The sequence below is a fragment of the Sparus aurata genome, chromosome 7 (genome assembly GCF_900880675.1).
Source record: "Sparus aurata chromosome 7, fSpaAur1.1, whole genome shotgun sequence".
Classification (NCBI taxonomy): Eukaryota; Metazoa; Chordata; class Actinopteri; order Spariformes; family Sparidae; genus Sparus; species Sparus aurata.
Genome location: NC_044193.1, coordinates 35,651,537 through 35,675,200, shown reverse-complemented (window position 1 = coordinate 35,675,200; position 23,664 = coordinate 35,651,537). Strand labels below are relative to the sequence as shown.

Sequence of the window (23,664 nt, the reverse complement as noted above, 5' to 3'; positions counted from 1 at the left end):
CATCTGGGCTTTTTTGTTCAAAGCATTTTAAGTCCTGGCATCTACATATTAACTTGTTTTTCTACTCCATATAACAAGGAAAATAAGATGAGCTGAATTGCAGTAGTTTATTACAATTTATTCATGACCTCCTTATATGATTAAAGATTATCAAAATGTTAATGTAGCAAGGTCAGATGATTTAAATCCCCTACACATTTATTGTTACCTGTCTGATCAATACAGGCATCAGTGTTCGGAAAGGAAAAGGACGCTACCGGGACACTCACATAGTGACCTTTGCCCCACGTTACCTCCTGGACAACCGCTCTACACACAAACTGGCCTTTGCTCAGAGAGAGTTTGCAAGAGGGAAGGTGAGAAATGAACTTAAAAATGAACTGTTCATAGACTGTTTATGTTGCCGAGCAGCCAGCACCTTGTACAGTGATTGCACAATCACCAGTTCATTTCCGATCAGGATCATGAATCTTGTTTCATAACTGTCTCTCTCACTGTCATCTCTACTGTGATTTATCCTATACAAATATAAGATAAAAAGAAATACACTGCATCCCTGTGACCTAATTCCACTGAGCCAGCAAACACAATAACAGGACTATAGTGGTGGTACCGTAACATAATGTAGCTATTAATAATGTCATATTTAAAGCTGTGTTTGTTAAGTCAAAATGTGTGCTTTTCGGTAGTCCTTCCCCCAGTTTCACCTATGGGGGGGAAATAAATACAGTATGATGAATGTCATCAATGAAAATATTTGTCCCAGGGTACCGCCAACCCGGAGGGTTACATCTCCACCCTGCCGGGCTCCAGTGTTGTTTTCCACTGGCCACGCAATGACTACGACCAGCTGCTGTGTGTGCGCCTCATGGACACCCCCAGCTGTACCTGGTCTGGAGGCTTCGAGGTCAACAAACCCAAGTCCTTCCATGTCAACATGAGGTGAGCTACATATACAGCCGTATTAAAAAGATTCCATCCACTTGTAAAAAACATGTATATCATGGCAGGCTTCAGTTCCAGTGATTTCTACAGCTCTCATGATGTTACTGTGATGGAATGAGTGGAACACCATGTCACAAAAACTTTTGTGGAGTTTGGTTCAATAATTCATTTGTTATAGGTCTTCTGAAAATGTGACCAAATCTGCTGGATCAAATATATACATACAGTAACTTGGACGATCAATTTAGGTGATTATAGAAAGTTGTGTGAATGAAATTTGTAGCTTGGCCTCTTAACGTAGCAGGTCAATCATCCCAAACACGCGTCAAAAGTGGTAAAGGAATGGATAATCTGTCTAGAACTGAGGTTTTGTAATGGTCTTCCAAAGTCCTGATTTGAACCCATCAAGAAAATATGGACTGTGCCGAATAATAAAGCTATGATTATGATAATAAATTCAGTATTAAACCACTTTTCTTTTTTTTTTTGTGACAATGTAGTATATGTTCCACTCATTCCATCACAGAAACATGAGAGCTGTAAACATTATTGGAACTGAAGACTGCCATGATATTCATGTTCTATATGAGTGGATGGAAACTTCACCTTGACTGCATATAAATAAAGTACCATATTATATTAGCATATTTGATTTGATTTGATTTGATATTTATTTTCAAATAAAAAAGCATTTTACTTTTTTATTCTGTGAAGTAAGACAAATGAAATCAAAGTCATCCTGCTTTAGCTTTTATGCTGCAAGAGAAGTCTGTCTGATAAAAAACAATTTGCTCTGATTTAAAGGTTCTTGAATACATGGAGCTTGTTGCTAGTGAGAGACATGCAGACTGTGTGTAAAGTATGGAATTTATAATGACTGTAGGCAGTGCTTTAAATCCATGTTTGCGGAAGAGGAAGAAGATTTTTCCTTTTTTCTTTTAACAGCTGTGTAAACTACAAAGTTGGTATCATTGTTGTATGGCCTGGCTCAGGTTAAACCTCGCAGAGAATCATTGCCATACAGTATTCTTTTATTATCTATTTTGACAGTCAATCATTACCAAAGAAGGAATAAATAGCAATTCCTTAAAAAACTGGTAATGTGCAGCCACTTTTTAAATAGAGCCGTTTAAAAGAGTAGTGCTAAAGCAACTTAAATAAATCTAGGAATAAATAATTCCCTTAAAACTTGCTTACAGAACGCGATACTGTGTCCACCCAGTGTGCAGACTCAGCAAAGACATGGGTCACATGTTGAACTTCGGGGAGAGCAGTTTCATCGTGCTCTTTCGCGTGACGAGTCTTCAAATCACTCCCACCACCCTTGCAAATTACAGCCTTGCACGCTGAACTTACTGTTACCGAACTTATTGTCAAAAATTCTTACTTGTCACTGATTGTTTTTATTAATACTGTTTTCATCTTAAGTTCTTATGTCATCTTATGTCGGCCTCAGGTTTTCCCACAGAATTATCTGTGATGTGAGCTGAAGGTATAGGAAAAAGTAGTAAAGAAACAATATGTAATCATTATCTTGCTGACAATATGATATGATGATTGTAGCAGGTCACCATAAATAAATGAATGTATGAGAATCACTGCTGCCTGTATGGCTATATTATCCATGTTGAACTGAAAACAAATTGAAGTAAACTGAGTGAATGAGGTGAAGTACTTGACAGGTTTTAAGTGATTATTGGATTGAACAGGGACGCGATGGGGAGCTGTTTCTTCCTGCGGACAGAGATCACCCTGAAGGGAGCCACCTACCAAATCTCCTTCACTGATACTGACCAACTGCCGCCTCCTTTCCGCATCGACAACATCTCTAAGGTAAGTCACTGTTGTGACTGCATGACCAGTTTCTAAGGGATCGGCATAATTACTCAAGAAAAAAGGAGCCATACCTGAATCACTCACTGGACTCCCACTTCTTTCTTCATGAATTTTGCGTCTCTTTAGTCTCAATGTAATGAATTGTTCCCGTGGGAATGAAGCACTCCCTTTAAAACAGTCTCTCCTCAAAGACGTTGATGCTGTCTCCTTATGTTGTACAAATGAAGAATGGGGCAGAAGCATTTGTGAGTCATTCATTGTGAAGAATGAAGAAAGGAGCTCAAGATACACGTTCAGACCTGCTCTCACACCTCCACTCACATAGCCAATTACTGTGTGTAGTGGGCATGATTGTTTCTTTTGCTGTTTCAGAAAATGTAATTCAGATTTAGCCAACTCGGATTCTGTGTTTCAGACACTAGCTAGGTTTTCATATAAAGAGCTAATTTTAACAGAATTTTGAATTTGAATTAATGTGTTTCCATTCACTAGTGTTTTTGCAGTATTAGGTTGCTGGAGTTATTAGGTTTACAGTAATAAACAGTTGGTGGTGCTACTTTTGTAGTTTAAACCATTGAAGACAAATGTGACATCTTTAAATAAGTGTCAGTCAAAGCTCAAACTGTGAAGTACAATGTTGAAAACATGGTGGAAGCATGACAGGTGTGTTTCATGTGTTCATTTGAGGATGTTTACAATCTATTCATTTCTTCAGTGGAGCAGAAGCATCAGTGGATGTTTCCAGGTTCCAGGTTCATTTATTTGTCAGTGTGCAACACAGCGCTTTACAAAAGAAGCCAGGTTTTCGCCCTTTACGCTACATAAGAAAAACCTTTTATTGAGTATGGCAGGTGAGTTCCACAGCCTGAGAAGGGAAGCTGCTCTTTACTCTGACGGCACAGCAATATTGCTTGCCAGACAAATTAACCAAGATATCATTTCAGCCAGGTTGATGCCAAGGTGGGTTTTGTCTTAGTATCCTTTTGGCTCTGCACAGGCACAACTCCCCATTAACCCTAACCATACATACAATACATACAACATGATTTATTTTCTCGGTGTGTTTTCTTTGCATTGTGTTTTTTAATACTGTGAGAAAAATAAAAGACCAAACACAACAAATTGAGGAGACTGCCTTGTTTGAATCTCTTCAGGTGCCAATCCAGTTTTGGCAGCATGGTGTGGCTGACATCCGGCTGCATACTGAAGTGAAGGCCGGCTCTGTGCTGGATTATGCCTGTGATGAGCCCACACTCCCCCCCTACCTCACACTGACTGTGAAAGGAGCCGGATCCTCAGAGGTCACAGCCGACATGAACTTCTTCAGAGAATACAACAAGCTCTACTACGAGAACTTCATCTACATTGCAGCCACTCACACATTCTCGCAGTATGGACCAGTGATATGAATAACTTACAATCTTATATTATACCATTAAGAATTCATATGGTAAGGTAAGCAGCACCATTTTGTTGATGCAGGAATCCTGAGAGAAGACCTGTTGGGAAGAAGCGTCTGGTGAGCTGTGCTGAACTGGTTCTCGATGTGGACACCAAGACTCAGAGGGTCATCCTGAAAAAGAAGGTACTGTTCTCATTTTAAAATAACCTAGAATGAACAAACAGAAGAGAAAAATGTGCTGAGATCGCCTTATTATTATTATTATCATATTATTTCACCTTCAGAAGTTGGTGCAAGAATGGACTGTTTAAATTAAATTATTGTGGAAGTTTGAATGAGAAAAGGGAACAAAGTAGAACATTTTATGAAAAACAATTTAGTTAATGAATGAATTAAAGAATGACTTACAAATCAATCACACATTGCTGCCAATTTATAGATGAACTGATTATCAAAAATAAATCTTATGATAAAAAGGATGATTTAAATAAAAGTATGAAAATATTCATGAATTGCAATTTTTGTGCAGGAGCCAGGGAAGCGCTCCCAGCTATGGAGGATGACTGGCTCCGGCATGCTGTGTCATGAAGGCTCGTCTCCACCACAGAGCAAGCCGGCCCAGCCACGCCCACTGGACTCCTCTTTGGTGTTGGACATTGCCGGGCTTGCAGCCGTTAGTGACAACAGGTTTGTACTGTACCTGTGGGGTGCCTATGAGCTCTCTCAGGGGTCATAACGTCGGCCAATTTTGGGAACTGGCCCATGAACAGGTAGGAAGTTTATAATGGAAGAATTGACCCTCTTTCTCTACCTGTTCGTCCCTCTCAGTTTTGAGCCGTTGATGCTGAGGAGGCCGGACTCACGCCGCAGCACCACCCAGACATGGTACTTCAGCACAGGCATGCTGACCTGTGGTCTTCCCCGGCTGGTAGTACAGGTAGGTACACCTGACTAGTCTTTTGATGTGGAATTTATAAAACTAGTGCATTAAGCAGCTTTTTCATGAATGGCCAAATGAGGCTGTGTTTGAAGGTGGGACGTCAGGGATATTCAGGTTTGTTGTGAAATCTGATATTCCAGGATATAATTGGCCGTTTTTGACTATTTTTGATTTTGCTATTATATTTCACCTTAAAAACTATTTACTTGGTGTCATTATTTTCAGCACAACCTCACATGTGTGACTGTACAGTTATTTTTTCATTTTGACATACTGTATTAACACAATGGACATAAAATCACAAAAAAAAACATAAAATCTGAGTAGTTTGATTTTTCTACTGTGAAAACCACAAATATGTTTAACAAACCATTTTTTATTACTTATAATGCAAATATAAATTGTTGTTTGCTAAATATGTGCATACATTTAAAAAATTACAAAGTTATATGTAACTATTTACATTTAAATGCAGGCAATGCTCAGGTCTGCCTGAGCTCCTTCCAGCTGAATGAAGAGCTGCACTGCCTGCTCCACATTCAGCTTCTCCTCATTGTTCTGACTCATTAAACAAAAAACCGACTCCACTACACACTAAACACACTACACCAAACGAAAAAGCGTGGCGGACATTATTTACCCTAGGTCAGGTTTTGAACGTGCCGGTGGGTCCGGTCGCCTCGGGAGGTGGGCCGTGTAGGTTGGCTAGTGGCTAGCAGCTAGCTACACACGAACATCCACAGATTCCGATTCCACTTTGTTGTCCGTGCATCTCCGGATCTCCTCCGGATCTCCTCAGACCCGAACAGAGTCGGTCCGGACTCGTTTAGTCTCATTAATCCACAACAGTCAGTTTAGATGAACAGAACAGAACAGAACGGGACCGAACCGCCGGCAAAATCCCGGTCCAGCTCGCTCCACTGCAGGTATAAACCTGCTTGTTTCTTAAGGTGGGGGGTCGTGGTGGGCTCTGCAGTGATTGGCTCTGGTGCGCACGTGACTGTAGTGGCTCCAGTGGACAATGCTCGTGGAATTTGTAAAGCATTTATGAAATAATTTATTAACGGTATCATTACAGTCCAAACAAATGCGAAATAGCACACCCTTGAACCACGCAGCAGCCATGTTGAAACTCTCAGGTCAGTCTGATCCTGATCCGCAGAGATATTTGACAAACACACACACACACACACACACACACACACACACACAGACAAAGGTTACTTGCTTTTATAGAGAGATGCCCCCTCCTCTGAGTTTAGAGCCCTCACATATGTTCTGTTACTGTATCTCCATTTTTGCCACATGATTTCCTTCAGTCTTATTTTTAATTCATTACTTGTATCAACCAGGTGAAGGGCGGGCTGGAAGGCCTGTGTGATGGAGCAGAGGTGGTGCTGGGACCAGACTCCGGGCTGATGGAGCCTGGCCCAGAGCAGCAGTTCATTAACCAGAAGATGAGACCTGGTTCTGGGGTGCTGTCGGTCCAGGTGCTGCCAGATGGACCCACACGTGTCCTGCAGGTGAGAAATAAAAGGCTGAGGGACTAATTATCTTTCAGTGCGGACAGCATTGGTACTGGGCCGCTCTTTTTGCAGTATTGATTTGGTGATTTTGAACCTCGATGAAAATATTTTAAAATTTATTTTAATGTTTTCTTTTCATTTCCATACACTTGGAAAAATAGGTTTTTGAGATGTAAGAGCTCGATGAGTTAGGGAATTACTGAAAGTGAATACCATGTCTTTTTTCACCTTAACACAATGTGTCACAGTCAAGTAAATGAGTTGAAATTGAGAACCCAAATGCAGTAACAGAACACAATGGAACGTATAATGATCAAAAGAAAAAAATAGTAAACTTACTAGAGGTGATAACAGAAGAAGACAGGGCAACATAAGTAATCAAAGGTGTCTGGGAAGTCCAGGTAAAAACTAAGAGTAATTCTAAAGAGTGTGGTCCAACAAAACAACAAATTTATCCAAAAGGCAACCAAGGATAAAGCAGGAACAAAGGGACCAATGCACCAAACCGACAAGAAGTGAGGGAACACACATGGACTTAATACACAAGGATTAATTAACTAAATGTGGTGGAACTTCTCTTTGTTGAGGTAGAGTTGCTAATTCTCATAAGAATTTTTGACTCAGTGTGATGAATCAGATCTCTTTAATACATGCTGCATGGAGAGAAGGTCCAGAGTGTTCTCTGAAGGTCCTCCAAATGTTTCAGACTTAAATACAACAGAGTGGGGGTCACGTACTTTTACAACACTTGGTAATTACCGCTTCCCAAAACAATGACCCCCTGATATTTGAGCTGATCGTGCCTTTCCTAGGACAGTGATACATTGATGTTTTATTAAATGTCATCTTATCTACCTTTCTGTTAACAACTCAGGCAGAGAGAATTGCCCCACATATAACTTTCTGACCCTCACCCCATAAAGGGATTCTCCTTTCCTTCTCTCACGTCCTAATATGTTCTTTACAGCACATTGATACTGAACAGGGAAAACGATGTAATCACTCCCTTTTGACAGAAAGTGTCAACACAACATTTCTGGGAATTACCTTCAAAATTTCAAATAAAACAAAACCATTAACAACTACAAAACAAAACAAAAAAATCACTGAAAATGACTGTTTGTTACAGTAAATAACAATACAACAAATCACACTAAAAGAACAAAACTTTACCAACTCATCATGTGAAGCATCATATGGGTTACCTGGGGCCCATTCCAGTGGACCAGTTGGGCTGAAGTCAGTCTCTCAGAGAATGGGAGGCCTCCCTCACCAATTAGACGCTCCTTGTCAGCCACCTTAGCAGCCCTCACTGCACAGGGCGAACACCAAATGGCAAATCCCCTCGGAGATAGACAGGTTTTTTCAACCTTTGAAGGGGAACTCTCATCACTATGATCACAAGACTATGCAAAACAAGTTTACAGTAAACTTTTTGAACTTTAGGTGATTCAACTTAATGCTACTACAGCAGCTGAACTGCGTAAGCAAGAAGATAATAAGGAACTGATTGCCTGGATGACACCAGACCAGCAGTTATACGTGGTTGGGGGTCATCCGAGGTCACACAGGACTCTTGTTGATATAAATACTTGACCTTTGCATGAACAAAACTGAAGATATCCAGTGATAAGCATTGCCTCTGGCATTCAGGACTGGTGAAATAGTACCAGTTTTATTGCATCCTTTATCTTTGACTACACAGATTCTGATCATTCAATGATTCTTTTCCTACGGTGGAAATCATACGTAGTCACAATGATGTTGAATCTTGTAATTTCTCATCTGTTTGTGGTTCTCTAGGTCAGTGACTTCAACCAGAGGAGAATGATCCCGAGCTCACCCAGCACAGAACAGGACAGGAGCAAAGAAGATGTGAAGAAGAGAGAGACTGAGCAGGAGCTGGAGGTATGAGTACCTTTCAAATAATTTAATGGAAGCCTTCATAATAAACCACGGTTTGTAACGGACATTCACATCTGACTAAAAACACAGGTTAACTACATGACACATTCATGAACCATCGCTCGTAAGTTTAATTTTAATATGCAGTTGTGTTGAAAAGTTTCTGTCCACTCATAAAGAACATGTATATCATGGCATATATCTCAAGTTCCAATGTTTTGTACAGTTCTCATTTTTCTGTGATGGAATGAGTGGAACACAAACTACTTTTTCACTAGAACTTCATTAAGCTTGGTTAAAAATATTATATATTATTAAAGGTCTTCTGAATATACAACCAAATCTGCTTGATCAAAAATATACCTACAGTAACTTGAATTATCAATTTAGGCGATTATAGAAGGTTGTGTGAATCAAATTTTATTTGTAGCATGGCCTCTTAACTTCCTCTGAGTGATTCTGATTGATAACAGCTGGTGACTTTTCTGGAACCATTTCAATACTTGTTTGATACACCCATAAGACTCAGCCACAATCATGACAATGGGAAAGTCTAAGGAGCTCAGCATTGATCTGAAGGAGTACATTATTGATTTAAACAAGTGAGTAAAGTCACTTGGAGCCATTTCAAAGCAGTTACAGGTCCCAAGATCAACTGTCCAAACAACTGTTTAAGTAAAAAATGTACATTGGCACAATTGTGTTACTGCCACAATCAGGAAGAAAACACAAACTGTTACCTGCTGCTGACAGAAAACTGGTCAGGATGTAAAGAGTCAACCAAAAACTACCAAATAGCAAGTCTACAATGAATTACAAAGTGCTGAAAGACAGGTGACAGTGTCCACAGTCAAGGGCTGCAAGAGAGGCTGCCTTGAAAGAAAGAAGCCCCTGATCCAGCACCTTAAAGCTTGACTGAAGTTTGCTGCTGATCACAGGGACAAAGAAAAGAACCTTCTGGAGAAACTCTTTGGTCACATGAAAGTTGTTTGGCCACAATGAGCAGCAATATGTTTGGAGGAGAGAAGGTGAGGCCATTAACCCCAAGAAAACCAAACCTGCTGTCAAGCATGGTGCTGGTAGTATTATGCTGTTGGGCTTTTTTGCTGCCAGTGGATCTGCTACTCTAAAGAAAGTAAATGGAATAATGAAGAAGGATCATTTTCAAATTCTTCAGAAAATCTTCAGCTTATCAGTAGAATATTGGGTCTTGGGTGCAGTTTGGTGTCCAACAGGACAATGACCCCAAACACACATCAAAAGTGGTAAAGGAATCAGGCTAGAATTTAGGTTTAGGTTCCTCACTAGAATCCCACCGAGAACATGTGGACTGTGCTGAAGAGAGTCTGTGAAAGGAAGCCAACTAAATTAGTTGAACCTCATAGATTCTGTCAATAGGAGCGGTAAAAAATGTAGCCAGAAAACAACCAGAAGCTTGTGGATTGCTGTCAAAACACCTAAATAAGGTGAAAATGGCCAAGAGACATGTAAATGCAAATGACTGTCCACCTGGGTGCCATAGAGCATGCGCACTCAAGACTTCTACCAAATGAGTCGGCTAATTTCCGGTTTAGCTCCGAACTAACTTAGATGGGGATACAATGTAATCAGGCGGCTCTTCTGGAACATTAAGTCTTCTAGACTTGTATTACCGTTTTACAGACACGTCCTTCACAATGTTTTTGGGGAAAGTCCCCAGTGCGTCACATGATGATGTACTAACACGCCTTGGCCAAGACAAAAACTGACTTCAAGGCCTGTCGCTCTTTGTGGGGGGCGATGGGGCCAGCCATCTTCTTTTCAGAGGAAGTTACGGTCAAGCCAACTGCGTTAAATAGTCCTCCTCCTCTTCTTCATTGGTTTTACCAGCAGACTAAAAAAACACACCGCCATCCACTGTATCGCTGTATATAACGTCATAGCCAATGCTGCTATTGTGGCGGACCGCCACAAATGAATTAATGTGTGGGAAACACTGTCTCTGTCTTGTACCAGGTGCTAAAGCTCATGGGCTTAATGTTTTACAATGCATGACCTTCTATGAGAAACAGATCCTGTGATTTCTTTTTTGTATTAATTCACAGGTGTTGGTAAACTTGGAGGAAGGTCTGGGTGTCTCTTTGGTCAATAAGGTTCCTGAGGAGCTTGTGTTCACAACACTGTCTGGTATAGATGTCCACTTCATCCGTACTGCTGCCAACGAGGTGTTGGAGCTCAGCATTCAGAACATCCAGGTAAGCTCACCACAGCTGTGAGAACTTTCAGTATCCCTGTTCAAGTTCGAATTGTATTTGTCAAACACAAAGGTACTTCACATGAAACAAAAAAACAATAAAGCACAAAGACAGAGAGCACATATGGTATTTCCTAGATGGTGAAAGGTGATCTTGGTGTAATTCATGTCAGTGAGATGACAAGGTGTGTGTCTTATGCTGAATTTAGCAAGGAGAAGGGTGCTGGGACAAAAAGGACAGCACACAGCATGCCATGTTTGTTGGAATAAAATCTGACTATGAACATTTGGTTACACAGGTATGATTCAACCAATGAGGAACAGTGACAGAAAGTGTTGGTGTCAGTTCATCCAAGAAGGAAACATTTGATGTTGATGACTTGTGAAAACACCTGTGTCATAGTGTCTTTTTGTTGTACTACTCAAATTAATTCCTGGTGTAAATGATTGAAACTGATTCTCAAAATCATCTTGACACAAAGAGATGGATTCAGCTCAGCAAGATAAGTGCAGTCCATTTGCATTGTGCAGGTTTATCCAGACGCTTCCTGTCAATATACAGTATGACCAATACTCATGTTGACCTCTGTACTGTTAATAATGTGCATAACTATTAGGTCCTGTCAAGACTGTAGTATAAATGACTGTTGTATAAATACTTGGTCTGTATCAGGTGGACAACCAGCTCCTGGGTACCACCCAGCCTGTGATGTTGTGTGTGACTCCAAGCTCCAGTGACAGCAGTGTCAACGACAGTGGACCGGCCCTGCAGATCAACTCAGTTAAGGTTCCCAGCAGCCTTATGCTAACAGATCTCTTCAAGGTCAGTATCCCACACTGAGACACTGCTGTGTTACATAATCTTGCCACAGAATCTTTCTTTTCCAGCACAGTTAATCCCTGGTTTCTTGTGCACATCATAAATCTAGTGCACGAGAGTGAGACTCACAAGGTACATGGTTCATGTATTCATCATTCCACGAGACAGGCTTGTAGGAAAATTGAAAGTTGTATTTCCTGTATGCTACGCACAAGCCTACAGAACTTAGAGCTGTGTGGAAAACAATAGTGTCTACACGCTAGAAAACGGATGGATGGATTAGCTCCATGTGACATCAAGCCCTTCTTAAGATACAAAGACGAACGGCTTTCGCCTAAACAGAGCATAATGGAACAGTCTTAAATTCATGCTGGGTTAATTTAGCTCTTATCTCAGCTCTCTTCCTCCTCTTGCCGGGGTGATCATAATGCTTGTGGCTGTGTTTGATCTGGCTGGCTGATCGGAAGATCTTTTGGATAGTGATGGTCTGCTGAACTGAATGTAATCCCTTCACTTGCTTTTCTGACGATTATGAGTGTGTTTCTGTCATAACTATTACATGCAACATGAATGACAGCAAAAGAATTCAGAAATTCAGTGATAAATTATATAAATATGATGTGTTCACAGCACCTCATGGTGACAGCCCGACGCTTCACAGTCATCATCGAGGAGAAACTTTTGCTCAAGCTGCTCAGCTTCTTTGGATACGGACAGACAGAAGCTGGTGGGTCATTAGTTGAATGTCATTCTTAATATATGTGTGATTCAGAGATTTACCAGAAACTTTATTTTATTGAACGCAGAGCTGGAGAAGTTGGATGAAAACCTCCACGAGAAGCCAAACGAGAATGTGGGACCTCCCAAACGTTACTACTTTGAGAACCTGAAGATCAGCCTCCCTCAGGTCAAACTGAGTGTCTTCACCTCTCACAAGCTGCCACCTGATCTCAAGGTGACCTCACACTTTTATTATTCTATTCTATTCTCCTTTTCATTTTTTATGTGGAGCTTCATAATCTGTCAAATAATCAACTTTGATATAAAGCAACATGGAACCTTCTATTGGCTTCATCAGGTGGTCACATCTGGAGGCAGCATGCAGTTGAAAGAAAAGTGTATTGCTTTATTTTTAAATTATATTAGCTATAAATAAGCAATGTTTTACATGAATAAGATGATCAAAAACTCAAAGAAACAGGGTCCAACGACTATATCGATTTTTTTCTCAGTTAACATAAGGAATAGTCAGTAGGTGGATTTATTGCTGATCTTTTGGGGGCATTAGCAATGTCACCTAATTAAAAATGAGACTTCAATGGACTGAGCATTGCAAAGCAACAAGACTATCAAGTTAGCATAGCCAGCTGACAAAGAATCAAATGCAGCTGTAGAAGTTGTAGAAGTTTTAAAGCTGGACTAATATCAGATAATGATTCAGGCATAATGTTTGATCCATCTTTACATGTTTTATCACATTTTATCACATATGTTCGCTGTTTATGTCACCCTAGGCTCTGAAAGGCACCCTGGGCTTTCCTCTGGTTCGGTTTGAAGACGCAGTCATTAACATGTATCCGTTCACCAGAGTACATCCCTATGAGACGCAAGAGATCATCATCAACGACATCCTCAAACACTTTAGAGAGGTAAGTGCTGAACACCGACCTATTAAGCATGTTTGTAAGCGTAGCTTTGAACTTCTTTACTTAATTGGCCAGAACAATCCAAACTTAATGTCCCACACATAAAAAAATGTGAGTTAATACCCTTTAAAAATGCCTGCATGGTTGATGAGAAGAAAAAAGGCATCATGACCACACAGTCTAAAGAGATGAGATTTAAAATGTTCATGATTATGTCCATGATAATGCACTCTATGTCCCTAATGGCAGTTTGATGCATTTCAAGTCTTTTTAATGTATGTTCTGCTACAGTCTGCATTCAGTTGTAAGGAAAAAACATGGTCTCTTTTACTCTCTCAGCAGGAATTCATTTGGTTAAATGAACTCTCTTCTCAACCTGTCCTATTTATGTCTGCCTCTAACAGATTTCATCCCAAAGGAATTTTTTCACAAGCTAGACACATTCATAGCTAACAAAGGTTTTTACGCCCATGTTTTAAGTCCTTAGGGGGCGATATGGCACTGCCAACACTGATTACCCCACCTAGTGGATTCTGTATCCGCTCTAACCTCTGAAATCCACTCTGCTTCATCAGGCCGTGGAGCCAATAGATTTCACTTTAGTCTATGTGTTTACGTTGCTGCGTTGAGTATCTGCTCCGTTGCGTATCTGCTCCGTTGCAGCTCACACACAGAAACAAAAACTGAAGGGAGGGTTGCCGGATTCCAACACGTGCATCCCGTGGAATTCTTGGGTAACCCTGGCATCAGAACATTGCAGGAGCCACACAGTGATTGTACTTTATTATCAACCATGACCGAGTACCCACCTCATAAGGATGAAGCTGAGGAGCTTGGCTGAAGAACTTCACCCAGTGGATGGGGGGTGGCCAGATTCACTTTTTATAGTATCCAAAAATAAAAAAGAATGTGGTCAGTGGATTTCCTGATCCACTAGACAAGCTGTGCCGGTCAAATTTAGAAGCGCCCCGTCAAAATTTTAAATACTTAAATAATTTAATTTGGATTTGTGGAAAAAAGGGACACTTGACCAAATGTTGCAGCGGGGGGGGGGGGGGGGGGACACAGACACACAGTAATTTAATCATTTGTTAATACATTTATTCATAAAGACAATAACAACCAATTTGTTGTATTAACACAACTGGAAAAATTTATGTTTTGCAATGTGATCCGACTTACTATGAATGTTTTTTGTCTTTTCAATGTAATTTTCAATCTATGGAATCAAACTGTGCCTTTTTTTTGCCAAGCTTCTCTCAAGTTTTACTCTTTCAAATAATCAACCATCTAGAGAACTTTTCAGTACGCTATTTTTCTACTTCTTCTTCTCATCATCATTAATTATTATTATTAATAATATTGTTAAATTGAGCCTCTTATCGTTTAACAGAAAAATACATCATACAAACAGCAACTTTTGCAGCCTTGTCAGTCTGATGGAGAGTTGTTACCTTTCTGTCATCACTAACATGCTGTTAATAATCAAAGAAGCTCTGAGGCTTTACATTTGTTCTATATGTTATAATACAAGATTTCAGCATTGAGCTACAATCAGGCTACATTCATGATTTTGTACAGTCAAACTAACCAAAAACTTCTTATTGATCATCATTATAAAGTTTCAGGGCGTTCCTGTAACCATGGTTACTCACGGTGCCAGAGGGGAGGCAGAGACGCTGAAGCCGTTTACACAGATACACTGCAGACAAAGTCCAGACTATAGTTGTTATTTCACACATGTAGCACACAACAGGAGACTCTCCGTGTCAGACGAGTTCTCACGTGTTGACTAAACTCAGAAACTAATTGATAACGTAGCAGCGCGACGAGTCCTTGCTAGCTGAGCAGCTAAACATTTAACTAAACTCAGAAACTAATTGATAACGTAGCAGCGCGACGAGTCCTTGCTAGCTAAGCAGCTAAACGTTAGCGCCGCTCCGTGTTTAGATCCCGCCCTGTGTGGGTCACTGCACTGTCATTGGTCAGACAGCACACGCTGTTAACGATACCATTGGCTGCAGAGTGTGACAATCTGTCAATAAAGATCAGCCAACACTTGTTCTCCTCCGATCTTCATTGATCTCATAAGTCGCCTCTGTGAAGTTTGAATGACGGAAATCCGTCGTAGCGACGGAGAACTTTAATCCATGTGTCTTTGATGGGAACCTTTCTACACTACAGAACAAAAACGGGACAAATTGTGTCCCGGGAGAGATTTATGTTTTCCCGGGACAGCTGATGAAAAAAGAGAACAATTCTGGGAAAAACGGGACGGGTGGCAACCCTAGTCCAGACCCGTACCTCGGTCCGCTTGTGTTATTCTTTAGAGTATTGTTCAGATCTGATGGAGGGGGAACAAAACCTGTTAATTTTAAGCACAAACAAAAAGCGCAAATTTCTGTTTGTGGTAATATTTTTAATGATACTCTCACAAAGGAACAATAACACATTACCACCACCCATGGGCTGCACCATGAACAGATGTCACATACAGCTGTCATGTAATTCTACCCTGTTTGCGTGGGATCATAACTGTGTATTGTTTGCTGTCTGTAGGAGCTGATCAGCCAGGCAGCTCAGATCCTTGGCTCTGTGGACTTCCTAGGAAACCCCATGGGCCTCCTCAACGATGTCAGTGAGGGTGTATCTGAGCTCATAAAGTACGGCAATGTGGGTGGTCTCATACGAAATGTGACGCACGGCGTGTCCAATTCTGCTGCCAAGGTACCCATCTGAGCTCTGTATAAGGGACTTGTCTTCTTTGTGTTTGGTTGCGTTTTGTAATGTGTTGCACAAAAGCACAGGTGTTCCAATTAATGTGTCCACCACCCAAATGTACTTACACACCCTCTTACCCAGCTACTGCCCTCTATCTTTAATCAGCACAAACATGAAAGTCCTCATCAAAGTTATATTCACTGAAGTGAAGCTGTCCATTTATAATTCCTGTTGATTAAACAGGTTTTATCTCATGAAGACATGCAGACGATAACACAGCCATGTATTGTGAACATCCTCTTGTCGTCTGTATGTTAGTTTGCAGGAACTTTATCAGACGGGCTGGGGAAGACCATGGACAACCGACACCAGAGTGAGCGAGAGTACATCAGATACCACGGAGCCACCAGTGGAGAGCACCTGGTAGCAGGGATCCATGGACTGGCTCATGGTACAACCTGTAAACATTTCTGTGTGTAATTACAGAAACAGCAGTGATGATTCATGCCTCAGTTTTGGGGGAATTAAAAAGATTAGGCTAATCCTTTTTATACCTACAGATGCTGTAAATGTCTGCAGGTTAAAATGTTTGTAAGTGAGGAGCAGCATGGCTCTGTGATCAGTGCTCTGATGATCAGTATCATGTGAGTTTACATTTTTATTGTGGGATTGTGACAGCTGACAGATACGCAGACTGAAGACCATGGATAAAAAGTATCTATCACATTGTCATCCGTGTAATATGTCACCAACAGGTGTACCGAGTCTCTGTTCATCATCCCAAGCTACTGAAAAATAATCTCAAATAAATCCTATGTTGACATTCTGCCATTTTTTAAGACATGGCAAATATATGTCCAAGTATATTTTGATGGCAAACAGCCAATGTTAATACATGCTAACACATGTCATACTACATGTGTGGGTTGGATTCTGTGCCTCAACACGCCCTGTTGTCTGAGATAGACACAGATATTACTTCACCTGCGAGCATTATCTTTCCATAATGTCAGGTTGTGTGCTGTATAGTAAGAAAGTTCTGGAAAGTTCTGCTCACTAAATGAGCCTGAGTGTGAGCAGTCTGCCAACTGTTGTACAACACTGTAGTGAGAGGGGAGCGAGAACACTCTCTTCATACGATATCCTACAGATTGCCAGTCCGTATGAGCCAACAACAAGTGCACCGCTAATTAACTGTTCGCTCAAGTGAGAATGCTCTGCTAATCATGATAAACAAGGATACAAGAACAGTATATTCAGCACGGAGGCGTCTGCATTTCCATGAATTAATGATGTGCTCCAAAGCTGCCACAAGTCATCCAGTGTTTCTCTCTTTACAGCCCTGCCCTGTAATCTCAGAAACACCACTTTTACCAAAAAGTTCATGAGAAGTGGATAATCTGGTGATCCAGTCCGTCTGTTCTTCTTCTCTGCAATCCATCCTTTTAAATACACTTCACTTTCCCCAGGTATCATTGGAGGCATGACGAGCATCATCACCTCCACAGTGGAGGGGGTGAAGACAGAGGGCGGAGTCAGCGGCTTTTTCTCAGGTCTGGGTAAAGGTCTGGTCGGCACTGTGACCAAACCGGTGGCTGGAGCTCTGGACTTTGCCTCAGAAACAGCACAGACGGTCCGGGACATGGCTAGTCTCAGTAATCACAGGTGGGTTGAAGACTATGCTGTGTTGATTCCTTCATGAACAGGAAGTGTGTACTGCACTCTGTATAAAGTGTTTGTGTTCTTGGCTGTGTTGTTCAGGCTCGGTGTGCAGAGGGTCAGGAAGCCTCGCTGCTGTAAGGGACCTCAGGGCTTGCTCCCTAGACACTCAGCCACACAGGCTGACGGTCAGGAGCAGCTCTTCCGCCTTACAGACAACATCCACTCTGAGTTGTGAGTCTCACTCATTTCAGCGCACTGTGACGCTGTCTGTGTCTTTTACTAGAGATGCACCGATCAGGATTTTTGGGGCCGATCACTGAAAGCAGTATCTGCCGATCCCGATATTGCCGATCACCGATCACAGTGTCAAATCCATAAATTCTTCTATATTGTTGTCTTGTGTAACTTTCATATATTTAATTAATGATTCTTCTTACACAACATTGACATTGTATTATTAAGTATAAAAATTAGGAGATGAGAAAGTATCATGAATTGACCACCGTTTTATTGCAGGCTGAGGCAATGTGCAATATTTCACACTCTAGAGACTCTTAGAGACAACTTGGACTCAGCTTACACAGAGTAACTGTAGCTTACTAGTGGGAATGCAGTCAGGGAGGGAATTTTGTCATTTTAGGGGCACCAAGGCCACATGACAGGGCACAAAGGCCACTGAGTAAAATGTGTTGATTTACCTTTCAGACTGATACCATAACATCCTAATTTATAATAAGACATGGATTGTGTATTAACACATTTTTTAATACCAAAATCAAGTTAAAGTTACATTAGAAAGTAGTTTTTGTTAAGTAGGGTTAGGGAGAGATGATTTTTGTGACACCCCACTGAATATTAGTGTTATTGAATATTTCTCTCAATAGAAATTCCCCAAAATTATGGCAAAGCACATTTTTTCCAAACAAAAAATTGTAGAATAACCAGCAGGAGACCACTGATGTGTGGAGTGATTTTGGTGACACTACACTCTGAATAATAGTGAAGTTATTGAATATTTTTTGTAGTTTCTCTTTTCAGTGTTGCACTTTGTAGACGGTCCCTGCGCCCTCGTCTCACAGCTGGCTGACCATACAGACCAGAGTTAATGTCCAGACGCTCGTTTAGATGAAAATACGGTTGTAGCTCGTTGTCTACCTTACTACGGTAGGAAAGAGCCGTCGTTTGTGTTTTAACAAGGTTTCATTATGAGTTATTGATCCGGGAAGTTCGAATCTGTGAATATATTTCCAACTTTACCGGACTAAATCAGTCCTACCACATAAGTCAGTTACGTATCATGTCAAAACCGGCTGCGCTCGCTCGCTGTGCTGTAAGTTTCGTTCTTCTGTTTTGAGACGCTGCTGCTGTTTGAGAGGCTTTCACGTGAGATCATCGTGATGATGAGACTCCACCTGCACGAACCGCGGACTCACTGAAGTTACTGTGAGTGACTACTGTGCACTCAGGTGGCTGTAATTAAAGGCAAGCTCGCTACGCTGACCGGGCCAGGGGCACAGAGGCCACTGTGGCCGTACGATGAGATTTTTTTTCACGCTGCATCAAGGCCAAAGTGCGGGGCAACAGCGGCCATGGCCACCGTAAAATTCCCACCCTGCATGCAGTCAGTGCACTGTCTTTATACTTAAACGTCATCTGATCGGCCTGATTTGATCTATTTTGAGAACTCCGATCAAAACCGATAGGGGCATTATCGGCCGATTGCTATCAGTTGCCGATCAATCGGTGCATCTCTATCTTTTACCTTAATTACCTGCTGTCCATCAGACTGACAATTCATTGTGTCTTTCTCACACCAGCTTCATTGCTGTGGAGCCCATCGACAGCTACTGCGTCCTCATCTCCTCCAAAGTAGTCTACTTCCTGAAACCAGGTGACTATGTGGACCGTGAGGCTATCTTCCTGGAGGTCAAGTACGACGACCTGTACCACTGCCTAGTCTCTAAGGATCATGGGAAAGTATATGTGCAGCTCACCAAGAAGGCTGAAAGCACCAGCAGTGGTGTTGCCATTCCTGGACCCTCCCACCAGAAACCCATGGTAAGACACTCACCTGACTGTCTTCATCGACAGTCTGGACAGTACGACAGCTTTACAGTAACCCAAATTACACAGAACATTTTGTGTTTTTCACCAGTTCCCTATACTGGTATCTTTCCATGCAGTTTTGCTGTTATTTGTCCAGGTTAATGTGAATAACAAAACACTACACACTGCCAACAGTTGTCATAGAAACGATTCATTTGTTAGGAATTAAAGTTTGTTCAAATTCAACTAGCAGAAACAACATATTACATCTCAGCAGGAAAGATCATTGTCAGTCACTGTTGACTGGTTAGGTGACACTTAGTCCAATCATCAAACTAATGCTAGTTGCTCTTTAGTAGTGGAAATGTCAGTAGCCCCATTCACACTGCTGTTTGCATGCAGGTCCTGCGCCAATTCTCCGCCTCCTCCTCTGTGTGAAAGTCTCATAGACGGCGCTGATCCGCCTCGGGTGGTAGTATCAGTGGGGCAGTATTGGCGAACCGAACCAGTCTGAATGCAAATGCCAGTGACACGTATCGAGGTTGTGTCAGTCTGACAGTCTGATAACTACACAGGTCCTTCACTCAGCTTAATACAGAGAAATGTCCCACAAAGCAACGTTACAGGACCGAACAAAAGTAACGTAGTAACTGTAACTGTCTTTGGCAACTTATATGCGGAAAACAAATACCGCAGCTGTATATGGAGAAGCGTCCGTCCTCCTGTCTGTCCTCCTGACTCCTCGTCACATTTCTGCCCGAAAAACAGCGTCTGTCACAGCAAAAAACTTTAAGTGATTGTGTTGAAAAAAAAAATCACTGCGACGGTCAGCCCTCCTGACTGAGACTTTAATGAACTTTCCCCCAGAAAACAGCCTCCGTCCCTGTGAGTGACAGAGTCAGACAGCGTCCTGTTTACTGATGGAGATTATGTTATTATGTAATTTACAGTGAAAAGCGTAACTTTGTCACTTTCTAGGATGTTTGGTGGGTCAGTATGTCAATCACAACACATTATAACAGCATCCATATGATTATAAACTATCCGCGGGTTCAGATTGACAGGAAGACACCGGGGAAACACCTTGAAAACACACAGACGTCATCATCATGATGCGTACTCTCACGCCTCTTTAGGAGCCGCAGCGCCGGCTTTCTGTGTGAATTACACAGCGGTTCTTCTTTACTCCGGGGATGCTTCACTCTGTGTGAATGACCAGCGGCAGAGAATGCAGCATCTCTGTGTGAAAAGGGCTAGTGTTAGCTCTGAGCACCTCAAGCTAAAGACCATTCTTCTCCATTACATTAGGCTGGAGGCAGAAATCTGAAACCTGGACAAATGAACCCATTAACACAAGCATACACTGACCAGGTTGTGATCAGACTGCACAGCAATTGTTGTTTGGACACAGTCATTATGTCTCCATCTTAGTTATGTTGTGATCAGACTGATAACAGCCCAATAATGGCCCCACCTCACAAACTGGGGTGGGCTGGATGGATGGTTAGATGTATAGATGGATAGATACCCTGGACAAGGCTCAACAAAACACACGATTAACATTTTAAACATGGGTCATCCAGTAATCAGATGGCTGTTGGTTCGATTCCCCAGGTCCCCCAGCTGTCTGTCAAAGTATCCTTGAGCGAGATACTGAACCCCAAATTGCTTCTGATGAGCAGTTGGCACCTTGAATGGGTGAATGTGATGAGCCAAGTGTTGTAAAGTGCTTTAAGCGGTCAGTAGACTGAAAAAAGTGCTATAGAATGCAAATCCATTCTGTGGATGTGAGTGCAGACACATATGTGCACCCTCCGCGCTCACATCCCACACTCACATTATATTTCCACAGCTTTGAGGGTAAGACACCCACCATCAACACCTAGTGATCATGAATGTTTTCACCTTCACCATCATTCAGAAAACCCTGATCAAATACATTAACATTCATTGTTGGTGCCATCCCAGTTTGTATAGGCTGATCCCAGCATTAGGAGAACAGGGCCTTGCAGTGATCAGGGCAAAAAACATCCCAGAGAAGATGTTGATACCAACCAAAATAAGCTCCTGGTCTTTCAGGACCTACATAACTTGTAAAAATGAATAGACAGGAGTAGTGACTGTGGAGCCCATTGTCCATGTTAATGAGTATTTAATCTCAGAGTCCGTCCTATGTTTGTGTGTATGGTCCCAGCTTTAATGTTGTCACTGTGTTGTTGATTGTGTTACAATCCTTTCAACAGGTCCATGTGAAGAGTGAGAGTCTCGCCATCAAGATCTCTCAAGAAATCAACTATGCCAAAAGTCTGTACTACGAGCAGCAGCTCATGCTCCCTGCCAGCGCGAACGAGGACTGCTTACTGCTCGAGTCCTGATCACATGACTTTTCTGAGGAGGTTATTGATTGTTGTAGGTCTTAATCTTATTAAAGTGTTTGACAAACTGCATTAAAGGGAAAATTCAGATACCTGTGCGCTTGGTTTAGTCACATGACCTGATGTTTGTTTGAAGCACATACATATAAATGACTTTAAAAAAAACAAACATTTGCAAGACAATGTTAGATTGTGTATATGCAGAGAACACTGCTAACACACCACTGACTGACTGCTCATGGCACCAGGTGTACCCATCCTACAGGTATTCTTTGTGTTTGTGAATAGACAGAAATGTAAATAGAGCTTCATACCAATACTATCAACCAGTGTATATACTGTAATAATTATGAAGTATTGAGAGTATCAACAGAAGCTGATATAATGTGAAATATAACTGCCTTTACAACTCTATTTTGTTTTTAAGTGACTACTAGTATGAGTGGGTGGAGAATGAATTGCACTGACACAGGGAGGGGAGGCCCCTGCAGCCCCCTGCCTCACACACACTGGAGCTGCCAGTCACTGTCTGTCTTTTACGATCACACACCCCGGGTCCCACGTGTCTCAACTTTCATTTATCAGCCCTTTTTTAAAGAGCTCAGTCTTCTTTCTAACCAGCATTCTCTATAGAACAGTGTTCACTCTTTATTGTGCACAACTTGTTGAAACTTGATCCTGGTTTTAGTTTGGTGTCAGATGAGATTTCCCTGAGTTGTGTATTCGAGAGGAAAAGGGGAGTTCAGGACAGAACTGTCAGAGGGGTAGTGGACTTGAAAACTTGGAAACTGCTTGAAATAAAGCACCACAACTGCAGCACGTACTGTGTTGGATCTTTTTATTTCCTAACTTAATGAAAGTTATTCTGTTACTGCATGCATATAATCTGTCTGAGTGAGTGTCATGATAATATTCACTATGATAAATCCTGTGGATATTTATATATATGAAGATATTTATATATATATAAATTATTTATATATAAATTACTATTTTATCAAAAGACACATGATCACCTCCGACTGGCCTGAACATGCAACACCTGACACTGTGGTATGCCATGTTAGTAAAACAGTTGATAGCTCGGTAAATAGAGATCTAGAATTGTCTGTTTAAAACTCTACTCTTTGTTTTTAAAGGAGTCATCACCTGGTTTTTTACATATCCAGTCCCTCTTGGATCGCTTTGGATCAATTCTTAAAACTTATTAAAAATGAATTAATAAAAAAATCAAACATAGAGCTTGTTCTGACACTTTTTCATACCGCGACTTTCTCACGCGAGATTATGCGCGAGGTTTTGACCGGTCCGGATGTGCGTTGTATTAATGGGCGCGTTCAAGTTGACCTCCTGCTGCCTGATCACATCAGCGAGATCTGCTGGCGACGGCAGGGGCGGGGCTACAAACGCTGCTATGAAGTCGGACACTCTCTCTTCCCGTAGACGTGACGTGACCTGGCTGAGCTTGCAGTGTTGCCTCCTTCGTCAGCGAAGAAGTGGAGGAAATTGAAATTCCATTAATGTTTGATTACAATCAACAACGACTGCGATCAGTTTTCTTACCTGATGCTATGGGAACTTTGCTGGCCTTTTTCTCATATTAATCT

At 41.5% G+C, this 23,664-nt stretch overlaps 1 protein-coding gene across 8 annotated transcripts in view; it reads left to right on the top strand.

The window, feature by feature from the left end:
- Positions 1 to 22,873, top strand: part of vps13d (vacuolar protein sorting 13 homolog D) — an 89,035-nt gene extending 66,162 nt beyond the window's left edge. For 7 of the 8 annotated variants that reach the window (XM_030422325.1, XM_030422326.1, XM_030422321.1 and 4 more), the window contains 20 exons: positions 226 to 356; positions 767 to 942; positions 2,655 to 2,778; positions 3,936 to 4,171; positions 4,264 to 4,366; positions 4,713 to 4,870; positions 5,012 to 5,120; positions 6,476 to 6,646; positions 8,453 to 8,557; positions 10,639 to 10,788; positions 11,461 to 11,610; positions 12,238 to 12,334; positions 12,414 to 12,562; positions 13,122 to 13,256; positions 15,813 to 15,980; positions 16,293 to 16,425; positions 17,444 to 17,639; positions 17,736 to 17,867; positions 19,454 to 19,694; positions 21,926 to 22,873. In XM_030422325.1, coding sequence (XP_030278185.1) covers positions 226 to 356; positions 767 to 942; positions 2,655 to 2,778; positions 3,936 to 4,171; positions 4,264 to 4,366; positions 4,713 to 4,870; positions 5,012 to 5,120; positions 6,476 to 6,646; positions 8,453 to 8,557; positions 10,639 to 10,788; positions 11,461 to 11,610; positions 12,238 to 12,334; positions 12,414 to 12,562; positions 13,122 to 13,256; positions 15,813 to 15,980; positions 16,293 to 16,425; positions 17,444 to 17,639; positions 17,736 to 17,867; positions 19,454 to 19,694; positions 21,926 to 22,057 — 2,996 coding nt within the window. In that variant the 3' untranslated portion in view covers positions 22,058 to 22,873. The other variant, XM_030422324.1, reaches the window with a different exon arrangement.
- Positions 22,874 to 23,664: the final 791 nt, after the last annotated feature.